A 21,867-nucleotide genomic window follows, 5' to 3' on the forward strand; every position below is an offset into this window, starting at 1 on the left:
TCACAGTACTAGCGACCCTCAACCTTAAGACCAAAAATAAGCGCAAAATCCACGCAGTGGGCCTGGCTCGCCAATGTAAAAGGAGAATATTAATCACCAATATTTATGCAAATATCGATAATTAATATTCATAAATGGGAGGAGCCACCTAGTGATAACTCCGCCCATTTATGCCTTTATATAATAACACAATACTTTCGCTATGCTTTACACTAATCACTACGCTAGCTGCAAGCGCCTTACTATCACTATACTACAGCGGCGACTACTAAAAACACCATACACTGCATTATGAACAATAAGGAATGTTTATTACACAATACAATTATATCAGTCTAGCAATACGTTATATCTATATATATTCATGGATCAATGGATATGAATATATATACATATAGACGTACACACCGCAGTACAGAAACAGTACTACAATAAACACAATACAAGCCTAACTACACTACACAATCCCAAATTCCACCCCACATACTATCTATACATTACAATAATACATCATACACACAAATATCAGTAACCCACCCCACCTGACTATTCACTGTCCCTACGGGGTACGACGAGGGTTAATGGTGGCCTCACAGGGGTGTAAACCGACCACAAACACAAAGGGTTAACAATGGGGATAATATCAGAACTGTACAGCAATGCAAGGGTGAATATCCTGCAAGTGTACAGTGGGAAGGGGGGGGGGGGGGGGGTGTGTGGCAGGGTTAGAGCAGGGGTTACCACCAGGGGTTAATCAGGGTAGGGAAAGGGTTACACGGTGGAGCAAGGGTTTGGGGGATCAGGGTGTCCAGTAACATGGCAAGGGTAAGGGGTTACAGGACCAGGGGTGATATGTGAGGGGTAGGTAGGGGCTACACAGGTATACTTAGGCCTTATCCAGGTGGTCATCATGAAGCTGCTCTCTCCCCTGCATCTCTGAATCTAGTCTGGTTGCAAGAGACAGCACCTCTGGCCGGTTCGGGGTTTTATAGCCCAAAAGCAACCCCCTCCTCAGGGATGTGACATCATAGTGTCACTGTGACGTATGCCTGCCTACAATCCCCAGAGTCCCCCCCCCCCCCCTAGTCCCAAAGATGCTGGGAGTAGTGGGATGGAGTTTTAGCCATGGGCAGAGGTGTGGAAAAACAGGTTCTCAGATTCTTGATGTCTGGTTAGAAGGTCCCCTCACAAACGGTGCCAAAGCGTCTGATTGCTTTGGGCCTGAACAAAAGGGGACTAGATGCTAATCAGCTGTTATCCTACAGGCTATAACAACTCTGTAGATAACAGTTGGAATTGCATATATGCATATATATATCCACAGATGCTTGGGGGCTCATCTATCAATAAGCCCACATACATACTGTCATGCTGACATAAGTGTATATACATAGACACGTGTGCAAATACATACACACATATCTATATATACACACACCCTCGCATATATCTGGGGCATACAGGGGACATATATAAGAGGGCACATATATTTACTAATATAAGGGGGCACAGCTTCCAGGGACCACATATTTCCCACAGGGGCCACCATGAGCCCCTGGGGATCACCATGGGCAGACGTGCGCAGATGCTGGGCACATCTGCGCACATCACCCCATGATGCGGTGGTTAATGTATGCATATATATACCATACATGCCCGCACGTGTTTGCAGGCATGCATGGATATATATGCATACGTCTCAACCGCTCCTCAACAGTCCCCAACAGGGAAAACTTCATAAATGTGACAAGAAACACATGTATTATGCTTTTGTACCATTACAAAATACTTTTTAAAAATCCTTTATTTATACAAACTCCTACAGCAAACAGTCTGGTGGGCACCAGGTTTGGTTACAGAACATTTAGCCTAGTTTCTGCTGCATTGAACTATCACACGAGCACGGACAAGACAGTCCAATATCCAGAACATTAGATTGCTGTATGAGACAGAAGTGGATCGGGTAAGGATGTTACAGCTGACAGGCACATTGGGAGTATTGGCCTCTTCTTCAGGGAGCACTATGGCTGTCTTTATTACCGGGCAGTGAACCCGAGAGCCTATGTTACAAGGGGGAAGTCTATTTTTGGTTTGAGGAGGATATGTCATTATACTATGTCAGTTTACCTTGTCAACCCCAGAATGCTATAAACAAATCACAAATTCACTATGGATGTTTGGATTTATTGTAATAGTACTATTACATTCTAAAGCATGTTTCTGTGTGTAGCATTGCTGGCTGCCTTTGTCTCTCTGCTGTGCATCTGGGGATTGTACTACTTTACAGCCTATGTCTTCAGGTACGTAGAGTACTATTCATTTCTATAAATGTGCACATGCTGCGTGTCTTATTACAGTGCTGGCTGTGTAGAAAACAATCAGTGATCAAATGCTTCTATGACATTTTGGTCATCAAAGAAGCTTGAAATAACATGGAAGATTTATGAATATGAATTATGATGCCTGATGCACTTTCCCCTAGGGATGTTGCACTACTCCTAGGTAAGAATATGCTTGCAGACTACCCATATGAGGACGAACGGAGTGCTTACAGGACAGGCTCTCGCTTCTGTAGAGGCTTATTTTCCTGTGTCACAAATATTGCTTAGGCCACGTTCACATCTCCGGTAAACGTCTCTGGCAGGCCTACCGGAGTTCATGGGATCCGGCATTATTGGATTCTGCTTTCCGGCAGAAATGCGGGGCTTCAGCCGGACAAAATCCATTGCATACAGAGGTTTTTGGTCCAACTGACAGCCGGCATTTGTGTTGGATCAGGCAGCCGGATCAGCTTGCAGCAAATAGGAATGCGGGGTTGGACACTTTTCTAACATTTTGTGTGTCCTTACTGTATGTTATCTGATGTTATTAAATTACCTTTTTTCCTGATGCATCCCCAAATGTCAACATTGCCTGTACTGTTCACGGCCCCTTCAAATGATGTCACATAGTGGATGCCTTTCTTCATCCACCTGTCCATAATGCACTGCTTGCTCCTGTCATTCACTGTATTGCACTGATGGCAGAGGAAGCGCCCTAAAGGAGAGTGCACAGGAGGGGGCTTAGACAGCGCATGCGCCAAACTCTTCATCAGGTGTCTACTCTGTCAGACGTGAAGAAGTGGAGCAGGAGTACACTGGGCATGTGCAGGATACTTCCTCCACTGTCTGCTCAGTACAACGAAGGACTGGAGCGAGCAGTGCAGAATGGACGGGTGGATGAAGAAAGGTATCCACTATATGGACTATTTACATCTGGTAATGAAACTACAAAAGAATTAGAAAAACAGGCATCAGGAAAATGGGCATTTAAACAATGAAAGTATTAAATAACATACAGCAAGGACACATGAATTGTTAGAAAAGTGTGCAGCCCCTTTAAATTACAGCATCTACAGAGCTCAGTACCTGTCCTTGTGAAAATACAGATACATTTGCATTTATTTCACTTTGTGTTTGCAGCAAATGGTAATGAATGGTAATAGGAGACACTTTTTTTTCAGGTTGGCCTGCACTCACAAGTTATTTGAGGAGTTGAAAAAGAAGATGGGCTGTATGCTTAAAGATGTAAGTACAAAACAATTAAATTTCCATCCAACCGCAGGCTCAGCACACAGCAGCCAAATCGGATATATGGAAAGGCTTGTGTTTTAATCCAAAATGTGTAACATTTCAAAAAGCCAGAGTGGTAGTGCACATATATATGACGCCATAAACAAAAGAGCCCTGTCACAGATCAGCCAAAAGAGCAGATGCTTATATAACTATACTGTGTGGAGAGATGAGATAGATAGATAGATAGATAGATAGATAGATAGATAGATAGATAGATAGATAGATAGATAGAATAGAGTTGCAGATCTATGTGTGGGGACAGGGGCAGCAATGACAGATTTCCCTAGATTCAGTAGGTTAACAGTAAAAACAATGCTTTATTTTGGTCCAAACTGACACAGTGGCATCAACGTTCAGCAGTCACTTTGAGCACTCCAGAGACATTGCACATAAACCACAAAAGAAAATACCTTGCCCAGTGGCCCCATAGCAAGGATCAAACCAGACCCCCCACACAGGACAGAAGGGCTTCTACCTAAACCCCTTTCAATGACCCTTGGGCCATTGTTCCACTTCCTCATTTGCTAAAAGTTTAGGGTAGATTCCTGACCAAATTTTCACCTCCAGTAGAAGAGGAGATGATCCCAACTAAGACTGGGCCCCCTCTTGCCCTGGGCCCCATAGCAGTCACACGGTTGGCCTCTATGGTAGTTACGCCCCTGACCTTGCCTATCTGGGCACAAACTAAACATAGTCATCATCACTAAACTCAGGCGGATCAAACTTCACCCAGCCATCTGGTCCAGGCTCTGACTGAATGACTTTTTCAGTCCTGTATTCATTCCCCCAGTAATGAGGACAGTAGTTACACCTGGGTTTGTCTCAGGCTAGGGGAAATAGTTGTACTGGAGTGGGGAGGTAATGGCAAGTCCCACTACCAACATCTATATGTCATTCCATAAAACTCCAGGCCCATAAAACACTTAAAAGAAAAGTTCCCTAGCAAACCACACTTTGCTGAAACCACCCGGCTTTCCTGGATTCTTTTACCTCACCTATCTGAGCATTCTGAGTGAGATATACACCCTCTACAGTACTTTACCAGCCACCATCTAACATTAGACAAATAGATAGATAAATAGATAGATATATAGATAGATATTAACATCTTGGAAATGTATGTCATATCAACAGGATAAGTCATAAATGTTTGAAAGGCGTGAGTCCAAATGATCTCAAGAATGGGGCCCTGCTGAAAATGAAAAGGATGCTGCATGTGTGACTTTCTACAGTACTTTCACTGCTATGGAATTTTTTAAACATCACCAAGTGCTGACCCGGCTATTTTCAGAAATCCGATAGCAGTGAATAGAAAGGACGCCACGCATGCATGTCATGCTTTTCTGTCACGACTGTGACTGATCCAGACAGGTCTGGGAGGAGAAGGTCGCAGCGACTTGCTACTCGCGATAGCTTGTGAGTTTGCCCCGTGGTTCAGGGTATGTCATCCGGGTTTTGCCTTGTGAACCTTTTTGTCCTGACTGGGAGTTTGTAGGCATCTTTCTCAGGTGAGTCCTGTCTGCCACTCCCAGATACTATATTAGTTTCAGTTTCACTTGCAGTCATTGCCAGATATAGTCCTTACTTCCAGTGCTACTCTGACCTTTGAAGGAGATCGTTTGACGGTGTTGCTGTGGAGCTCTTGTCCGGCGTGGACTGTTGTCATTGGGATCACCTTCTCTGCTCGTGACTGGATAAGTCTATCTCTGCTGTTGATTGTTTGTTTGTTGCTGTCTTCCCTTGTTGTTCTCCTAGACGTGAGTGATGGTGACTAGTGCTCCCATTGGCCTTTCCCCAGTCTAGTCTTGTTAGGGCGACTGAGGGTTTAGGCATCCTGCTCGCGCACGGGTTCACACCCCGTCTAGGGTATCAGGGCAGTCAGGTGCCAGCTTAGGGTTAGTCAGGGGTGGCCATTCTATTTCCCATCCGTAGATAAGGGTCCTCCTTCCCCTCCGTCTGGTGCGACACGACTGCTGCTGGGATAGCGGTCGTGACAGTATATCTGGCCTTTTAAAAAAAAAAAAAACATTTCTTTTTTTTTTTTGCTTGCTGTTTTGCTTTGTATTTTTTCTGTTCCACTATGGATCCGGTTACGGTTTTGGCGAAACAATTACAGGGGTTATCCCTTGAAGTGGCAGGATTAAAAGCAACAGTGCTGCAGCAGCAGCAGCAATCCTTGGGTTCCACCGTTGCTACGGGAAACCAAGGTACTCCTGAGCCAAAAGTGGCTTTACCTGATAGGTTCTCAGGAGGGAGAGACCAATTTGTAACCTTCAGAGAAGCTTGCAAATTGTTCTTCAGGTTACGCCCTAGATCCTCCGGCGGTGAGGAACAACGGGTGGGCATTGTAATTTCTCTCCTGCAAGGAGATCCGCAGGCTTGGGCTTTCTCCCTACCATCAGACTCTCCGGCCTTACGATCAGTGGAGGAGTTTTTTGAAGCCCTGGGTCTCGTATATGATGACCCGGACAGGGTCTCACTGGCTACGTAGACTTCGGCAAGAGAACCAGTCTGCTGAACTATATTGTTCCGAATTCCGTAGGTGGGCTACTGATACGTTATGGAACGACTCGACCCTTAGGAGTCAGTTCTGCCAGGGGTTGTCTGAAAAATTAAAAGACGCGCTGGCGGTATACGAGGTCCCTGGGTCTCTTGAGGCTGCTATGTCTCTGTCCATAAGAATCGACAGACGACTCAGGGAGAGACTATTAAATTTTACAGAGGCCTCTATAGGGCAGGGATCGGTTTGTTATGATCCAGTCGAACCAATGCAAATAGGGGGCGCCACTAGACGGGTGAATCCTCCTAAGTTCTGCCGTAGGTCAGAGGTTTGTTTTCGTTGTGGGGGGAGGGGTCATTTTGTAAAGGTTTGTCCCTCAGAACCCAAGAAACCACAAACAAAGGAGCCGCCGGAAAATTAGAGTCCCCAGATTGTGCGGAGGATAACAGTCTGGGCGTATTCGTTTCCTCCATACGCATGTCTCAGTTTTTGTTGTCCGCTACCGTTGAGGCAGGCAATAAGACTGAGATCTGTTCAGTTTTTTTGGACAGTGGGGTGAGGGTCAACTTGGTGGATTCACGGTTTGCTCAGGCTCTGGGTTTTACTCCGGAACCGGTACGCAGAACTATTCCTGTTTTTGCCATCGACTCCTCCTCTCTTACTCAGAGAGAGTTAACTCAGATCATCCATAATATCCATCTGCAGGTAGGGGACCTCCATAAAGAGCATATCTCTTGTTATGTCCTGGACGGCCTTCCGACTCCTATGGTATTGGGGCTTCCCTGGCTGGTGACTCACAATCCAGTGGTGGATTGGCAGGCCGGGGAGATTGTGGAGTGGAGTGAATATTGTAAGGACAACTGCTTGAGTAGTAGGTGCTCTACACTCTCTGTAACATCTTTACCTGCCTTTCTGTCAGATTTTATGGATGTGTTCTCTGAGAAGGGTTGTCAGGGGTTACCACCTCATCGTCCATATGATTGCCCGATTAATCTATTACCTGGGGCAAAACTACCTAAAACCCGGTTATACAATCTTTCCGGCCCGGAGAGGAAGGCTATGCAAGATTATATTTCGGAGAGTTTAGCTAAAGGACGCATCAGACCCTCTTCTTCACCCGTGGCTGCAGGGTTCTTTTTCGTTAAAAAGAAAGATGGGGGACTGCGTCCTTGCCTGGATTTCCGGGAATTAAACCGGATAACTATCCGAGATCCCTATCCTCTTCCTCTCATTCCCGACCTCTTTAATCAGGTTGCTGGTGCTAAATGGTTCTCCAAAATGGATCTCAGAGGAGCCTATAACCTGGTTCGCATCAAAGAGGGGGATGAGTGGAAAACGGCTTTTAATACTCCGGAAGGGCATTATGAAAATCTGGTCATGCCATTTGGTCTTACTAATGCGCCTGCGGTGTTCCAACATTTTGTCAACAATATTTTTAGTCACCTTATCGGGAGATTTGTTGTGATATATCTTGATGACATCCTGGTCTATTCCCCGGATCTGAATACACATAAGATCCATGTGAGACAAGTGCTGCAGATATTAAGGGCCAACAAATTGTTTGCTAAATTAGAGAAATGTGTGTTCGCCGTAAAAGAACTGCCATTTCTGGGGTATGTGTTGTCAGATTCAGGTTTCCGCATGGATCCAGAGAAAGTCCGGGCGATTATGGACTGGGATTTGCCTGAGAACCTGAAGGCAATGCAACGCTTCCTGGGGTTTGCCAATTTTTATAGAAAGTTTATAAAGAACTATTCCTTGGTGGTCAAACCACTGACGGACATGACCCGAAAGGGATCCGATTTTTCCAAATGGTCACATGCAGCCAAAACTGCCTTTACATTTCTGAAGGAGAGATTCACCTCGGCCCCTATTCTCGTACAGCCAGATGTCTCGCTTCCTTTTATTGTAGAGGTTGACGCATCAGAGGTGGGGGTGGGAGCGGTACTATCTCAGGGCCCGTCCCCTGGTGAATGGCGTCCGTGTGCTTTCTTTTCGAAGAAATTGTCTACTGCAGAAAGGAACTATGATATTGGCAACAGGAAACTTTTGGCTATTAAGTTGGCCTTTGAGGAGTGGCGTAATTTTTTGGAGGGGGCGGTTCATCCCGTCACGGTGATTACTGATCACAAAAACGTATTATATCTGGAGTCTGCTAAACGTCTCACCCCTAGACAGGCTCGGTGGTCGTTATTTTTTACTAGGTTTAATTTTGTAATAACCTATCGCCCGGGGGCAAAAAATACTAAGGCGGATGCATTGTCCCGAAGTTTTCCTGGAGGGGGTGATGTTGATGTACCAGAGCCCATTTTGCAAAAGGGGGTGGTGGTCTCTGCATTACACTCAGGTTTGGAGGGGAGGGTGTTGGAAGCTCAGGGGGACGCCCCGGCCTCCTGCCCCTCGGGTAAACTATTTGTGCCAGAAGATTTACGCCTGGAGATACTAAAAGAACACCATAACTCCACACTGGCAGGACACCCAGGTAGTAGGGCAACCTCTGAGTTAGTGTCTCGTCGGTTCTGGTGGCCTAAGTGGCGCCAGGAGGTGTTGAATTTTGTGTCTGCATGTGCTACCTGTGCTCGTTCTAAGGTAGATCATACTCGTCCGGCAGGGCGTCTTTTACCTCTGGCCATCCCCAACAGGCCTTGGACGCACCTATCAATGGATTTCATTACGGATCTACCAGTATCAGCGGGGAAGACTGTTATTCTTGTAGTTGTTGACAGATTCAGTAAAATGGTGCACTTTATTGCTCTTGCCGCATTGCCTAATGCTAACACACTGGCTCAGGTTTTTATTGACCACATCGTGAAGCTTCACGGGGTCCCTTCCGATATTGTTTCGGATCGTGGTACCCAATTTGTTTCTAACCTTTGGAAAGCTTTTTGTTCTCGTTTAGGGGTTCATCTGTCGTTTTCTTCATCTTTCCATCCACAGTCCAACGGTCACGCTGAACGTACCAATCAAAACCTAGAGACATATTTGAGATGCTTTGTTTCCGAAAATCAGGAGGAATGGTCATCTTATTTACCGTTAGCCGAGTTTGCCATTAATAATCTTCGTCAAGAATCTACCGAAAAGTCACCATTTTTTGGTGCGTATGGTTTCCATCCTCAGTTTTCTACGTTTAGTGAGGGGGGGCCGTCTGGGATTCCCAAGGAGGAACGATTTGCGTCTTCACTTTCTTCAGTGTGGCAGAGTGTGCAAGAAAGTTTGAAGAGAATTGGTGGTAGATACAAACGTGTGGCTGATAGGAAGCGCTCTGAAGGTCCGGACCTTGGGGTGAATGACTTGATGTGGTTGTCTACCAGAAATATCAAGTTGAAGGTTCCCTCATGGAAATTAGGTCCGAGATTTATTGGTCCTTATAGGGTAATTAAGATCATTAACCCGGTGGCTTTTCGTCTGGAGCTACCTCAGACTCTAAGGATCCATAATGTCTTCCACAGGTCTCTGCTTAAGAGATATGTAGAACCTCCTGAACCATTGCCACTACCGCCTCCACCGGTGGTTGTTGATGGCAGTCTTGAGTTTCAGGTAGAAAAGATTGTTGATTCACGATATGTTCACCGCTCTCTTCAGTACCTGGTGCACTGGAAAGGTTATGGTTCCGAAGACAGAATGTCGGTTCCAGCATCAGAGATAAATGCGGACAGACTCATTCGGGCTTTTCATAGCTCCCATCCGGAGAGGCCTGGTCTTGAGGGTCCGGGGGCCCCTCGTAGAAAGGGGGGTACTGTCACGACTGTGACTGATCCAGACAGGTCTGGGAGGAGAAGGTCGCAGCGACTTGCTACTCGCGATAGCTTGTGAGTTTGCTCCGTGGTTCAGGGTATGTCATCCGGGTTTTGCCTTGTGAACCTTTTTGTCCTGACTGGGAGTTTGTAGGCATCCTTCTCAGGTGAGTCCTGTCTGCCACTCCCAGATACTATATTAGTTTCAGTTTCACTTGCAGTCATTGCCAGATATAGTCCTTACTTCCAGTGCTACTCTGACCTTTTAAGGAGATCGTTTGACGGTGTTGCTGTGGAGCTCTTGTCCGGCGTGGACTGTCGTCATTGGGATCACCTTCTCTGCTCGTGACTGGATAAGTCTATCTCTGCTGTTGATTGTTTGTTTGTTGCTGTCTTCCCCTGTTGTTCTCCTAGACGTGAGTGATGGTGACTAGTGCTCCCATCGGCCTTTCCCCAGTCTAGTTTTGTTAGGGCGACTGAGGGTTTAGGCATCCTGCTCGCCGCACTGGTTCACACCCCGTCTAGGGTTTCAGGGCAGTCAGGTGCCAGCTTAGGGTTAGTCAGGGGTGGCCATTCTATTTCCCATCCGTAGATAAGGGTACTCCTTCCCCTCCGTCTGGTGCGACACGACTGCTGCTGGGATAGCGGTCGTGACATTTTCATTCACTACGTTCATTTATGGCATATCCCATAAATGTCCAGATGGGACAACCCCTTTAATAATCGGCAAACATATAAATGCAGTAGAGAAGGTACCAGTATGATCCTGCTAAGAATTATGCGTGTATGTACAACAGGCACAGAATGATAAGGTCAGCCACACTGTCTGTTAGACAACGTCTTCTGTGACTGGTTGTTTTCATAGCTCTGGATTCAGCAGGATTTTGTGACATCAACATGTTGATCTACCATGTAGTACTGAACAAGCTATTAACAACTCATGCAGCTCACTTGATGGAATACATTTATGACATTATGATCTGATCATTGGAACCAAATATACAGGTCCTACTCAAAGCTATATTAATTATGACTGTGTGCACAGAGCCTTTGTAAGACCAAATTCAAATACTTGAGTGACAGTACTTGACATTTTTGAAGATGTGGGAGTGACAAGACAACCTGTCACAGTTTTTGGTTGCCCTTGATGTGGTTAAAAGATAAATATGGAGCCCACTGTGGCTTTATTCAACTGCCAATTCTAGTAGACTGCTTGGTAGTCTACAGTGACAAATGACTGCAGGTTAACTATGTTGACTTTTGCTTCTGTAAGTCTGGCCCAGTAAAGTAGCATGTATCTGAAGGGGTCTTGCTGAAGTTGCTTGCAAGTCCTGGTGTTTGAGAAGGCAAGATATCTATCTACCTTATAATAGCCCAAACATTTTTAAAGATGAAGCTGAATTTTTGCATTGTGGGTGAATAAAGAGTCCAGATGGATCTTGTTCACTTGACTTGGGAGTGCACCTTTTTGCTTTTTACTTTTTGTAATAAAAATATTCTAGGTCAGCAATTTTGGGAGGATTTTTTTTAATTTTTATTTCATCCACTTTGCTGGCATTACAAAATGCTGTTGTTTTGCTGCACAAAAATACACGGCAACAAATCCGAAGCATTTATATCACACGTGAACATACCCTTAAGGGTCCATTCGCACGTCCGCATGAATAGGTCTGCATCCGTTCCGCAATTTCATTTCCGCACTTCCGTTCCGCGGCCCCGCAAAAAAGATAGAGCAAGTCCTATTTTTGTCCCCAGCCATGGACAAGAATAGACATTATTATCATAGTGCCGGCCATGTGCGATCCGCAAAATGCGGAACACACATGGCCGGTGTCCGTGTTTTGCGGATCCGAAATTTGCAGACCGCAAAACACTTGCGGACATGTGAATGGACCCTAAAGGGTATTAGACGCCAGCTGTATGCTGCATCAGTCTCTGTGAAACAGAATGACCATGCACTCTACCGATACACATGCTTCTAGGAGGTTCTATTTTTCCTGCTGCCCCCCCATATATTGGTGAACTGCTCATAATGCAATTACCTAACACTATGGTTAAACTGGAACTTCATGCTAATGAAGGGTGCATTAAAAAATTCAACATTTTCATGTGCACAAGAAAAACCTCTCACAGTTCTAAGAATAAATGTGTTGTGTATAAGGTGTTGCTGTGCTTAGTCATGAAAGAAGCAAATGAGAAAGATGTGTGATGTGGGAACAATAAAAGACTATAATGCAAGTGATTTTTTTATTGTTTTAGATGTATCTCAGTTTAAAAACTTACTTTAAACTAATTTAATGAAATAATGTTATTAACCAAACATACTGCCTATAAATTGTCTCATAAGAAAGACAATGACCCCAAGTCATAATGGCCTGCATATTGACCATCAAACAAACTTACAACAGTCACAAAAAGTCAACAATATATATCATTTATTAAATACTATTAAAAATACATATATAAAAGTAAAAAAAAAAATAGGAATCCACACTACAGTAGAGAAATAAAATTATCATGTCAGGGTCAAACTCAATGCAGACCAGTAAACATACACATAAGGTGTAGATGCAGGCATAGGTTGAATTTGGGGAAACCAAAAATAATGGCATCTAAAATGGACTGCAACAGAATAGTGTGTGGATTTCTCTATTTTTTTACTTTCATATATGTATTTTTAATATTATTTAATAAAGGATATATATTTTTGACTTTTTGTGAATGTTTTTGTTATGGGCATTTGCTAAATCATTTTTGTAGGTTTGTTTGATTCTCCTGGGTGTGCTCTCTTTTTAGGTCGAGTCTGTGATAGGTTATGCATATTGACCGTGCAGCCAGGGGTGTAGCTTGAACTGATTTGGCACCACAGCAGATTTTTGTATGCCCCCCTTCCCCCCTCATGACCATCCTGGCATTGCATGTGTGCATATGTAAGGGTGGGTTCACATCACATTTTTCCATCTGTTCCAATTTGATATTAAACTCATTCTCATTGAGGTTATTAAGAAAGTTATCCAACATGAATGCAGAACCCTGCCAGATGAAGAACACGTCGTCTATATACCTTGATCATAGGAGCACGGCATCATAGCCAACAGTATTTTGAACAATATATCTCTCCCACAGCCCCAGGAGAAAATTTGCATATGAGGGCGCACAAGACGCCCCCATTGCGGTTCACTGGAGCTGTAGGAAGAGATAATCCTTAAGAGGAAATAATTGTGTGTTAACATAAACGCATTATCAACATCTGTCATAGACAAAAAAAAACGCGATGCCCGTACTCCCTGGTCATGGCGTATAGACGTGTATAATGATTCCACATTGTTGGACTAAATATGTCCCTTCCTCCAAGTGAATCCCATTCAGACGTATCAACATATCCGTTGTATCCGTAACAAATGAAGGAAGTGTCTCAACAGATTTTTTCAGAAAAAAATCTATAAACTTCCCAACGTTCACACAGAGTCCACCTATCCCCGAGACGATAGGATGTTTGTTTATTTATTTAGGTCTTGCTTTCTTCTTTTCTCTGAGGGGGCGGAGGATTTATGGTCATTTGGAAACATGAAAAACCAAGCACCTGCTTCATCTATTTGCATTGTGTCTGAGGTGAGGCTGTCAATCACAGTTATCTCACATCATCGTCCATGAGTGACTAATTTCTGCCATATTTCAGCCACAATATGCGGAATTTCTGTTTTGATTGCTACTGACAGTTCGGAAGTAATTTTAGCTTATATTGTCGTACTGTATATTATTGTATCGTATCTGTTATTTTAACTACTATTTTAAGTACTACAATAAACACTAGTAACCAAGTATCTTAGGTGTGCCCAGTCATCTCCTTTATATTTCATTCTTTTCAAGCAGCGGGGTGACGCTGCAAGACTGAGAGCACCCTTTTAGGTGTGTCAACCACCCTGTGCATCCAACTAATATATCATTATTAAGTAGTACTATTACTTTTGCAACTGTGGAGATATGATATCAAGTGTCGTTATAGATTTAATACCTGCATGGTGATTTTTTTTTACAGTATTTATGACTGTAACTTAATTGCATGGGTATGATATATAATTATATAAGAGAAGATATATCATTTAATAAGATAAAGAGGTGTTTGTAGGTTTTTGTGAGTACAACAGAAATAGGCTGGGCCAGCAATTCCATAGTGCAGAAATACCACCCTAGCCGATCCAGATACCACAATGTGCACAATTTTCCCTGTTGTTTCTCCCCTTTTATATTAAATATTAATGAATATATGGTTAAAGATGGAGGTGGAATAGTCCTAATAATGAGATGGAACGCATATGGTAGTGTAATTCTATCATCCTGCAGCTTGCGTTCCACAACACTTCTCTGTGCACTCCACAGACCAGAAGTGCGTTCCATCCACCGGAAGTTGCTCTTTCTCCAGTGGATGCACACATTCTGGCTTTTTCCTCCATCAGCAGGTTTAATGTAACCTGCTAGCTATCCATATCGCCTTCATATTGACAGGAATTTGTAATTATATTATTGACTTTTGTAACAGATTACTCTCTATTAATATTATATCATTGTGGAACGCATTTGCGTTCCAAATACCGGAAGTTAGGTGGAGCCTCACCTTCTTCCGGCTGGTCATGCCCCTGAGAGTGGGAGTGCCATTTTCAAAAACAGTGTTTACAGCAGGTATAAATGAGGAAGCTTTTGGGCATATATCTGCGCCTACATCATCTTTGTTGCCAGCATCTTTGGTTTCATCTGATAGTGTCTTTGTCCCTTGATGAACCATTACCATCGCTAATGGGGAATCGCGTCGGGACTCAGCTTGACAAATTCATTTAGGGCTTTCTAGTGCATCTTTAAGGGTTTCGCCACCGAGAAGGGCGGGTGCTCTGCTTTTAGGCAGGTATAGCCAAAAGGGACACCCAGAGACAGGTCATCTCCCGACAACACTTTCTCCGGTGACATCATACTCTAGTGGGCATTAGTCTCAAATCACAGGAACCGTGAGTAATTTTATCAATTGGAGCTACTCTTAAATCATGGGAACCGTGAGTAACTTCATCAAGTGGCCCACATTGTGTGTTTATATGGTATTGTCTGTATACAACTTGCCCTGGTTATGCCTATGTATCTGCTATAGTATATCTAGTCACACTAGTTTTTTGTGGGCATATGTTTCAATTTAAAAGTAATTAATTTATGTGGGGGTCATTTATATTATATTTTATTATGTATGATTAAAAGTTCTATTTTTTCATGTGAGCTACCGTATATAAGATATATAATATGATAGATTATATTAAGATATAATAGATTAACTGGGATTGTGGCATCAGGTGAACAAGATGCACACAGCAATTACACTCAACCTGCACTGTCCCTGCAGTCTCCCTATGCTCTCCTTACAGTGTCTAAAAACTCTCCCTACGATCTCCCTACACTGTCGCTGCATTCTATTCATTATTCTACAATTCAAAGCTTTCTGTAACACATTTCTCCCTAAACTCAGCTCACAGTGAAATAGCAGAGACCGCACAGGATGAGGCTTTTTATAGGGCTGTAACATCACAGGGGATGGCTATCTGCTGATTGGCTAGCTGCACGTCAAAATGGATCATATCACATTAATAGACTTCTTACTTTCACTTTGTAACATGCGTTGCAGCCATTTTAGAAAAAATTTGATTTGTTACCACGAAGTACAAGGAAATTCGGCTTTGTGGCAAATCAAATTTTTCCTAAACTTCAGATGGAATTCTGCTTCGGATGCTTCATTTCACCCAACACTAAACACAACCATACAGTGACTGGATAACACTGCCATACAGTGACTGTATAACACCTCAATACATTGACTGGATAACACCTCCATACAATGACTGAATAACACGCCATACAGTGACTGGATATTTGTGCCATCCGGTAACCAGATAACACCTCCATACAATGACTGGATAACACCACCATACAGTGATAAGATAACACCGCCATACAGTAACTGGATAACACTACCATAGAGTGACTGGATAACATCGCCTTACAGTGACTGGATAATGCTTCCATACAGTGACAGGATAACGCCACCATACAGTGACTGTATAACATCGCCTTACAGTTACAGTATAACGCTGTATCTGTCTACCCTCTCTTCTTGCTCAGTACAGGCTGCAGTGTTACAAGTCCCCCCCCCCCCCCCCCAGGGAGTGAGGTGAAAAAATTTACATACTGGTGCCACCCCCCGCTGGGCCCCAAACTAGGTACATGCCGTGGAGTGCATATTAGAAATACATGACAGGGTACTGGTTATTCCCACTCGACCCCCCTTTTTCCTCAGGCTGCCCTCCACACACCATCCTGCCTCTACTTCCCCTCCAACCTTCTTCCCTTCAAATAAAACACCGACACATGGATGGAATAAATTGGCCACAGCAGCCTTTTATTAAACAAACATACATATAAAATTAACCCCACATTAACCTAACCCAGGGGGAGGTCCTTGAAGCCCGAAACCTTGGAAACCATGCCGGGGTGGCCGACCTTACCTCCAGCCGTTGCACCTTAGCTCGGAAGCACCACAGTTGACTCACCCCAACAATCCCGCCACAGCCGCCAACCAACCATGGGAGTCCAGCCCCCACCGTGGGGCCCTCCCATCCTCGTCCTCTGATAAACCCACCGACTCCAAGGACCTCCCACCGCCACCGAAGCCTAGGCTTGACCTCTTAAGCCTTGGCGTCCCTCCACACCCGCACTGCAACCTCCATGCCTTCCTGTAAAGCCAAACACCACATGTCTATACCTAGCGCATTCAGGTGAACCCCATCACTGCGCCAATAACTGCCAACACCCTTCTCCAGCTCCCGGTGCCTGACCGCCAACGCCCCATTCCGGGCCATAAACCTACCTATTGACCTATTTGCCTTCACCCGCGCCTTGTTTACACCCTCAACCGAGCGCGCCCCCCTCCAAGCCATCCGCGGCACCATGTCCGACCAGACCGTCATCATGCCCGGGTAGAGGGACCACAATCTGAGCAGATCAAATTTAACATCCCTCACCAACTCCCGTGAAGGACGCGCACAAAGATCATTGCCCCCCACGTGCAAGACAAGTACGTCCGGAGCCCTATCCTGCTTCACAAACCGGTGGAATTCCGGCAACATTCCTTTCCACCTCATGCCCCGCCTGCCAATCCACCTTACCACCGCCACTTCCCGTGCGAAACCGAGCTGCTGACCGTCAGGCCGAACTGCCGCCCAGAGTGCTCCCCAGAAAACGTAGGAGTGCCCTAGCACCCAAACCAACACCGGACCGGAACCTGTAACGAAAAACAAAAACATAACAGAACCACAATCGATTAGCCAACTCCCCCACCTCCTACACAAAAAATTACTCCACAACAAAGTCACCACCCCCAAGCCCATCCAGGCGCACATAAGACCTAAACCGCACTGATTCCCATCTCCCGATCTTCTTGATGACCTCCTCCCCTAAACCCCATCTGGCAGCCTCCGTTACCGCACCTATCCGAAAGGAATGGCTAGCATATCCCGCATCCCCCAAACCCAACTGAACTAAGCACCGTCTGAACACTGCCGTGAACTGGAACCTTGACAGAAAAAAACCGTCAGCATGCACCAACAGGGGAGTCACCACCCCACCCCATTCACCACCGTAATCCCGCAAGCAACGCACAGGACACATCTCACAATCCGGGACAGTAAATAACACCACCCGCCTGCCTCTACCCTCCACATCGGTCTTGGACCGCCGCAAAACTAGCTCCATCCAATCCGAAAAAACATCCACATCGTCACGCAACAGGCCCCCCAACCTATCCGTCGCCGGGCAGACAAGCTCACCCAATCTCAATGCTCCGAAAAACGCTAGCGAAAACGCCAAGCGGAACAAACGAACCTCCCACAGCGATGTGCACACATCCGCCAACGTCCTACCTAACTGCAACAACATAAAAAATTACACCGGACGACGAGAATCCTTCCCCGTACCGACCCTACGCCACCCCTTTAACGCCCTCCTCACAAAAAAAAAGCCTTTGTAACGTTGACCATGCCCCATAAACGAAAGCCAAAAGCCACTCCCGCGATCCAACTATTCATCTTGATGACAGACCATCCATCCTCCCTACAGTGTCCAATAAACAACAAGAAAGGAATCTCAAAATCCTCCTGGTCCCCCACACCCCACCTCGCCTCCCACTCTTCCCACCCCCGCCAGGCTCCTGCATACTTATCCCACGTCTCAGGCGCCAAGGATGAACGGATCAAGCCCATAACTGCGGCTCCAGGATTTCCCAAATCCCCGCCGGACACTCCAGGCCCACCTCCGCTGCACCAGGAGCCAGCTGGCGGAAACGGTCCCACTGCGAACGAGAGAGGGCGTCAGCAATACAGTTATCCACCCCGGGCACATGAACCGCCACAACCCATGCATTAAGTAGCAGGCATTCCAGCACCAACTTCTGTAGAAGCCGCACAACCAATGGTGAAGAAGCCGACAAACTGTTAATTGCTTGCACGACCCCCAAATTGTCCCAGTGGAACCGAACCGTCTTGTTACGAAACAGGTCCCCCCACAACATCACCGCCACCACAATCGAAAACAGCTCCAATAACGCTAGGTTGTGCACCCATCCCTTACTGACCCAACTGTCCGGCCACTTACCCGCGCACCACTGACCACCCAAATAAACCCCATACCCACAACCCCCCGCCGCATCAGAAAACAATTCAAATTCAAATGAGCTAACATCCTCCATGAACAAGGAACGTCCATTATACTGTTCCAAAAACATACCCCAAACCTTCAGGTCAGCCTTCAACTCCCGACCCAACTTAACAAAATGATGAGGAGCCCGAACCCCCCCCCCCCCCATGACCCCGCCAGCCTCCTACAGAAAATCCTCCCCATAGGCATTACCCGACATGCAAAATTAAGCTTCCCCAGAAGAGACTGCAATTTGATTTTTGACAACCTCCCCGCCCTCGCCACTTCCTGTCTAAGGTCCTCCACCTTGTCCAATGGCAGCCTGCACTCCATCCTCCCAGAATCGATTACTATCCCTAAGAAGCTCAATTCCGTAGCCGGACCCACCGTTTTCTCCCCCGCCAACGGAACCCCAAACGCCTCAAACAATGCAAACAATGTGTTCAACAAAACTGAACAAACCCGGGACTGGGCCGGACCCACACAAAGGAAATCGTCCAAATAGTGGATGACCGATTCACACCCCGACGCGTCCCGAACAGCCCATTCCAAAAAAGAACTAAACGCCTCAAAGTATGTGCACGATAAGGAGCACCCCATCGGTAAACAACGGTCCACGAAAAAACCCCCGTTCCAAAAACACCCCAACAGATGCAGGCTATCGGGAAGTACTGGCAAAATTCTAAACGCCGCCTCAATGTCGGTCTTCGCCATCAGCGCTCCCCGTCCACACCTCTTCACCAATGCCACTGCCACGTCAAACGACGTATAGACCACGGAACACATCGCCGGGTCGATACCATCATTGACCGACGTTCCCTTAGGGAAGGACAAATGGTGAATCAGCCGGAATTTATTAACCTCCTTCTTTGGAACCACCCCCAAGGGCGACAAACGCAATGCTGCCAAAGGCGGCTCCAAAAACGGGCCCGCCATCCTGCCTAACCTAACTTCTTTTTCCAATTTTTCCGTGACTACCCCTGGGTGCTCCATAGCCGACTGCAAGTTCTTTCTAACCAAAACAGCGTCGGACGGAACAAACGGAATCCGAAAACCCGACGCAAACCCATCTTTCAACAACTCCGCCGCTCCCCTATCCGGATACCTACCCTTCCCTTTGCTTCCCCCCTTTAAAACATCTCGCTGCTCTATGAGCCCCCCCGCAAGTTGAGCACTCGTGCTTAAACTTGCACTTTGCCCCGAACTTGCATCCCCCCTCATTAAACAGGAAGCACAGCCCCTTTGCGGATGCTGTCGCAAAACCTGACTGGCCTCCTCCCCCCACCTCGCCCTGAAAGGACTGTCCCCCTCTAACCGGCGCTGTTACTTTTAACCACAATGCAATATCTTTGTGGTCCCACCGGATCCCTTGCCGCACCGCCTTGCGCTGCCGGAACTGCTCATCGTAGCGCAGCCTAGCCAGCCCCCCCATACACCCGATGGGCCTCCCCTATCGCGTCCAAGTAACAAAAAAGAGCGGAACAACATTCCAGCTCTTTTTCCCCTTTAACACTGGCCAGGATTGCAAACGCCTGCAACCAGTTCGCAAACGTGCGCGGTATTAACCGATGCCTCCGCTTTTCCTCCTCCTCTCTTTTACCCTCATCCTTCCTTACCCTATCAAGATTAAACTTCTCAAGAGGGAGCAGGGAAAAAATATCCACATACTCCCCCTTCCAAATCCGATCCCTCACCTCCTGTTTTAGGTGCGCCCCCAGCGGCCCCTCAAAACAAACATATACCTCACCTTTTGCCCGGTCATCTAACCGCGACTCCCCCGCCTCCCCCACTCCGCCGGCCTGAGTCTGCACTGACACGCTGGTATCCCGCACGTCCGATACTGTACCCCCTCCACTCTGTACCCCACTAGGACCCCCCAACGCCCCCCAAACCGGCAGCGGTGACAGGCCCCTTGCCCCCCAGCTGGCCGCCAGACCCGCCAAACCCCCCAGCAACTGCCCTAAGCCTCTACTCAAGTCAAGGTGGGCCCCCCCACCCCCAGCCCCAGTCAAACTAGCCCCCAACTGTACTAATGGTCCCCAAGGTGTCTCACCTGGCTGCGTGGGTGCTGTGACCCCACCAGCCGCAGGTCCAGCATCCGGATTAGCTGATCTCTGCGCCGATCCTCCAGGGGCATCTTCTTCCAAGCGTCGCACCCCTCCATTAGCCGTGGATCCACTGCTGCTGGCAATTTCTTCAAGGAGGGCCGGCCCCTCCCCCTCTGCTCTACTGGAAGTCACCGCCGGGAGCCTGCTGCCTCCTGCCGCCTCCTGCCTCGTGGCCTGCAGCAGCTCCGCCATGCTCTCCACCGCTCCCACGCTGAGAGGCCCCAGTCCCCGCTCCATGGACTGGGCCTGCCGTACCGGGTCTTGCCTCCCCACGCCGACCGTCACGCCGGGCAGGCCTGGCACAGCCTGCAGCAGAGCTCCGCCGCTGAGCAGGATTCCTCCCACGCCTGGGCGTCCGGGGAGGCACAGGTACCGACAGCTCCAGGCGTGGAGAGTCCCTTGAGGGGCTCCTTCTTCGGCGCTGAGCCCTAGGGGGCGCCATCTCGGGACTGAGGCGTGCCGGTGGAGCAGACCGCCGCGGCCGGGACGTCTGAGGCAGAGACAAAGCGGGAGCCTCTGCCACCCCCTGCAGCAGCTCCTGGACCCGACCTTGCAGCCAGTCCTCACCCTTCTCGGCCGCCGCTGCTCGAAGCTGTGAAATAATCGCCTCCATGATGCATCCGGATGGCGGTCAGTACACACCAAAATGGCCCCTCTCTCCTGCCTGCTCCCCCTTTTAACCCCTCTGGCTCCCCCCTCATAAATCAAACCCACCAATCCCTAACTATCCACAGGGAGGGGTCTCCTTAAACCATCCCCTGTCATGTTCGCCTCCCCCTACTCTGCGCCCTAAGTCCGGCTCATTCTGACCTGCTGCCCACATTCTGGCTATTGCTCCCGGGCACCTTCTTAGCTCAGGCCCCGATACCTATGCCCCTGCATGCAGCAGATAACTATGTGTAATTGTGAACAAAAATACCAGAGTCTTCCCCGTCAATGGATGAAAAATTAAGAAATTTCAGTAGCTGGAGAATAGTTATTGGCTGTTTTGTGTAAATAGGATTTTCATAAATGCTGTACATGTTGTGTATGAAAAGTGCCTTATAACCCAACTTTCCTAGAATCCTGAATGACACATTTGTCTAAGTATGAGTTACTTGATTGAGGAACTTTTTAACCACTGACTGCACAGTAAATGATGATGAAATATAGCTTTGGGATTGTTTGGATCACCAGCAGATAGTCTG

General features: G+C 46.9%; 1 protein-coding gene across 1 annotated transcript in view; it reads left to right on the forward strand.

Annotated features, from left to right (window-relative positions):
• Window positions 1-21,867, forward strand: part of LOC121004622 (heparan-alpha-glucosaminide N-acetyltransferase-like) — a 771,952-nt gene that overhangs the window by 78,243 nt on the left and 671,842 nt on the right. Inside the window, exons 5-6 of the mRNA XM_040436852.1 lie at window positions 2,231-2,300; window positions 3,503-3,566. Coding sequence (XP_040292786.1) covers window positions 2,231-2,300; window positions 3,503-3,566 — 134 coding nt within the window. The remainder of the gene's footprint in view (window positions 1-2,230; window positions 2,301-3,502; window positions 3,567-21,867) is intronic.

This window comes from Bufo bufo, chromosome 6 (assembly GCF_905171765.1).
Source record: "Bufo bufo chromosome 6, aBufBuf1.1, whole genome shotgun sequence".
In the NCBI taxonomy this organism is placed as follows: Eukaryota; Metazoa; Chordata; class Amphibia; order Anura; family Bufonidae; genus Bufo; species Bufo bufo.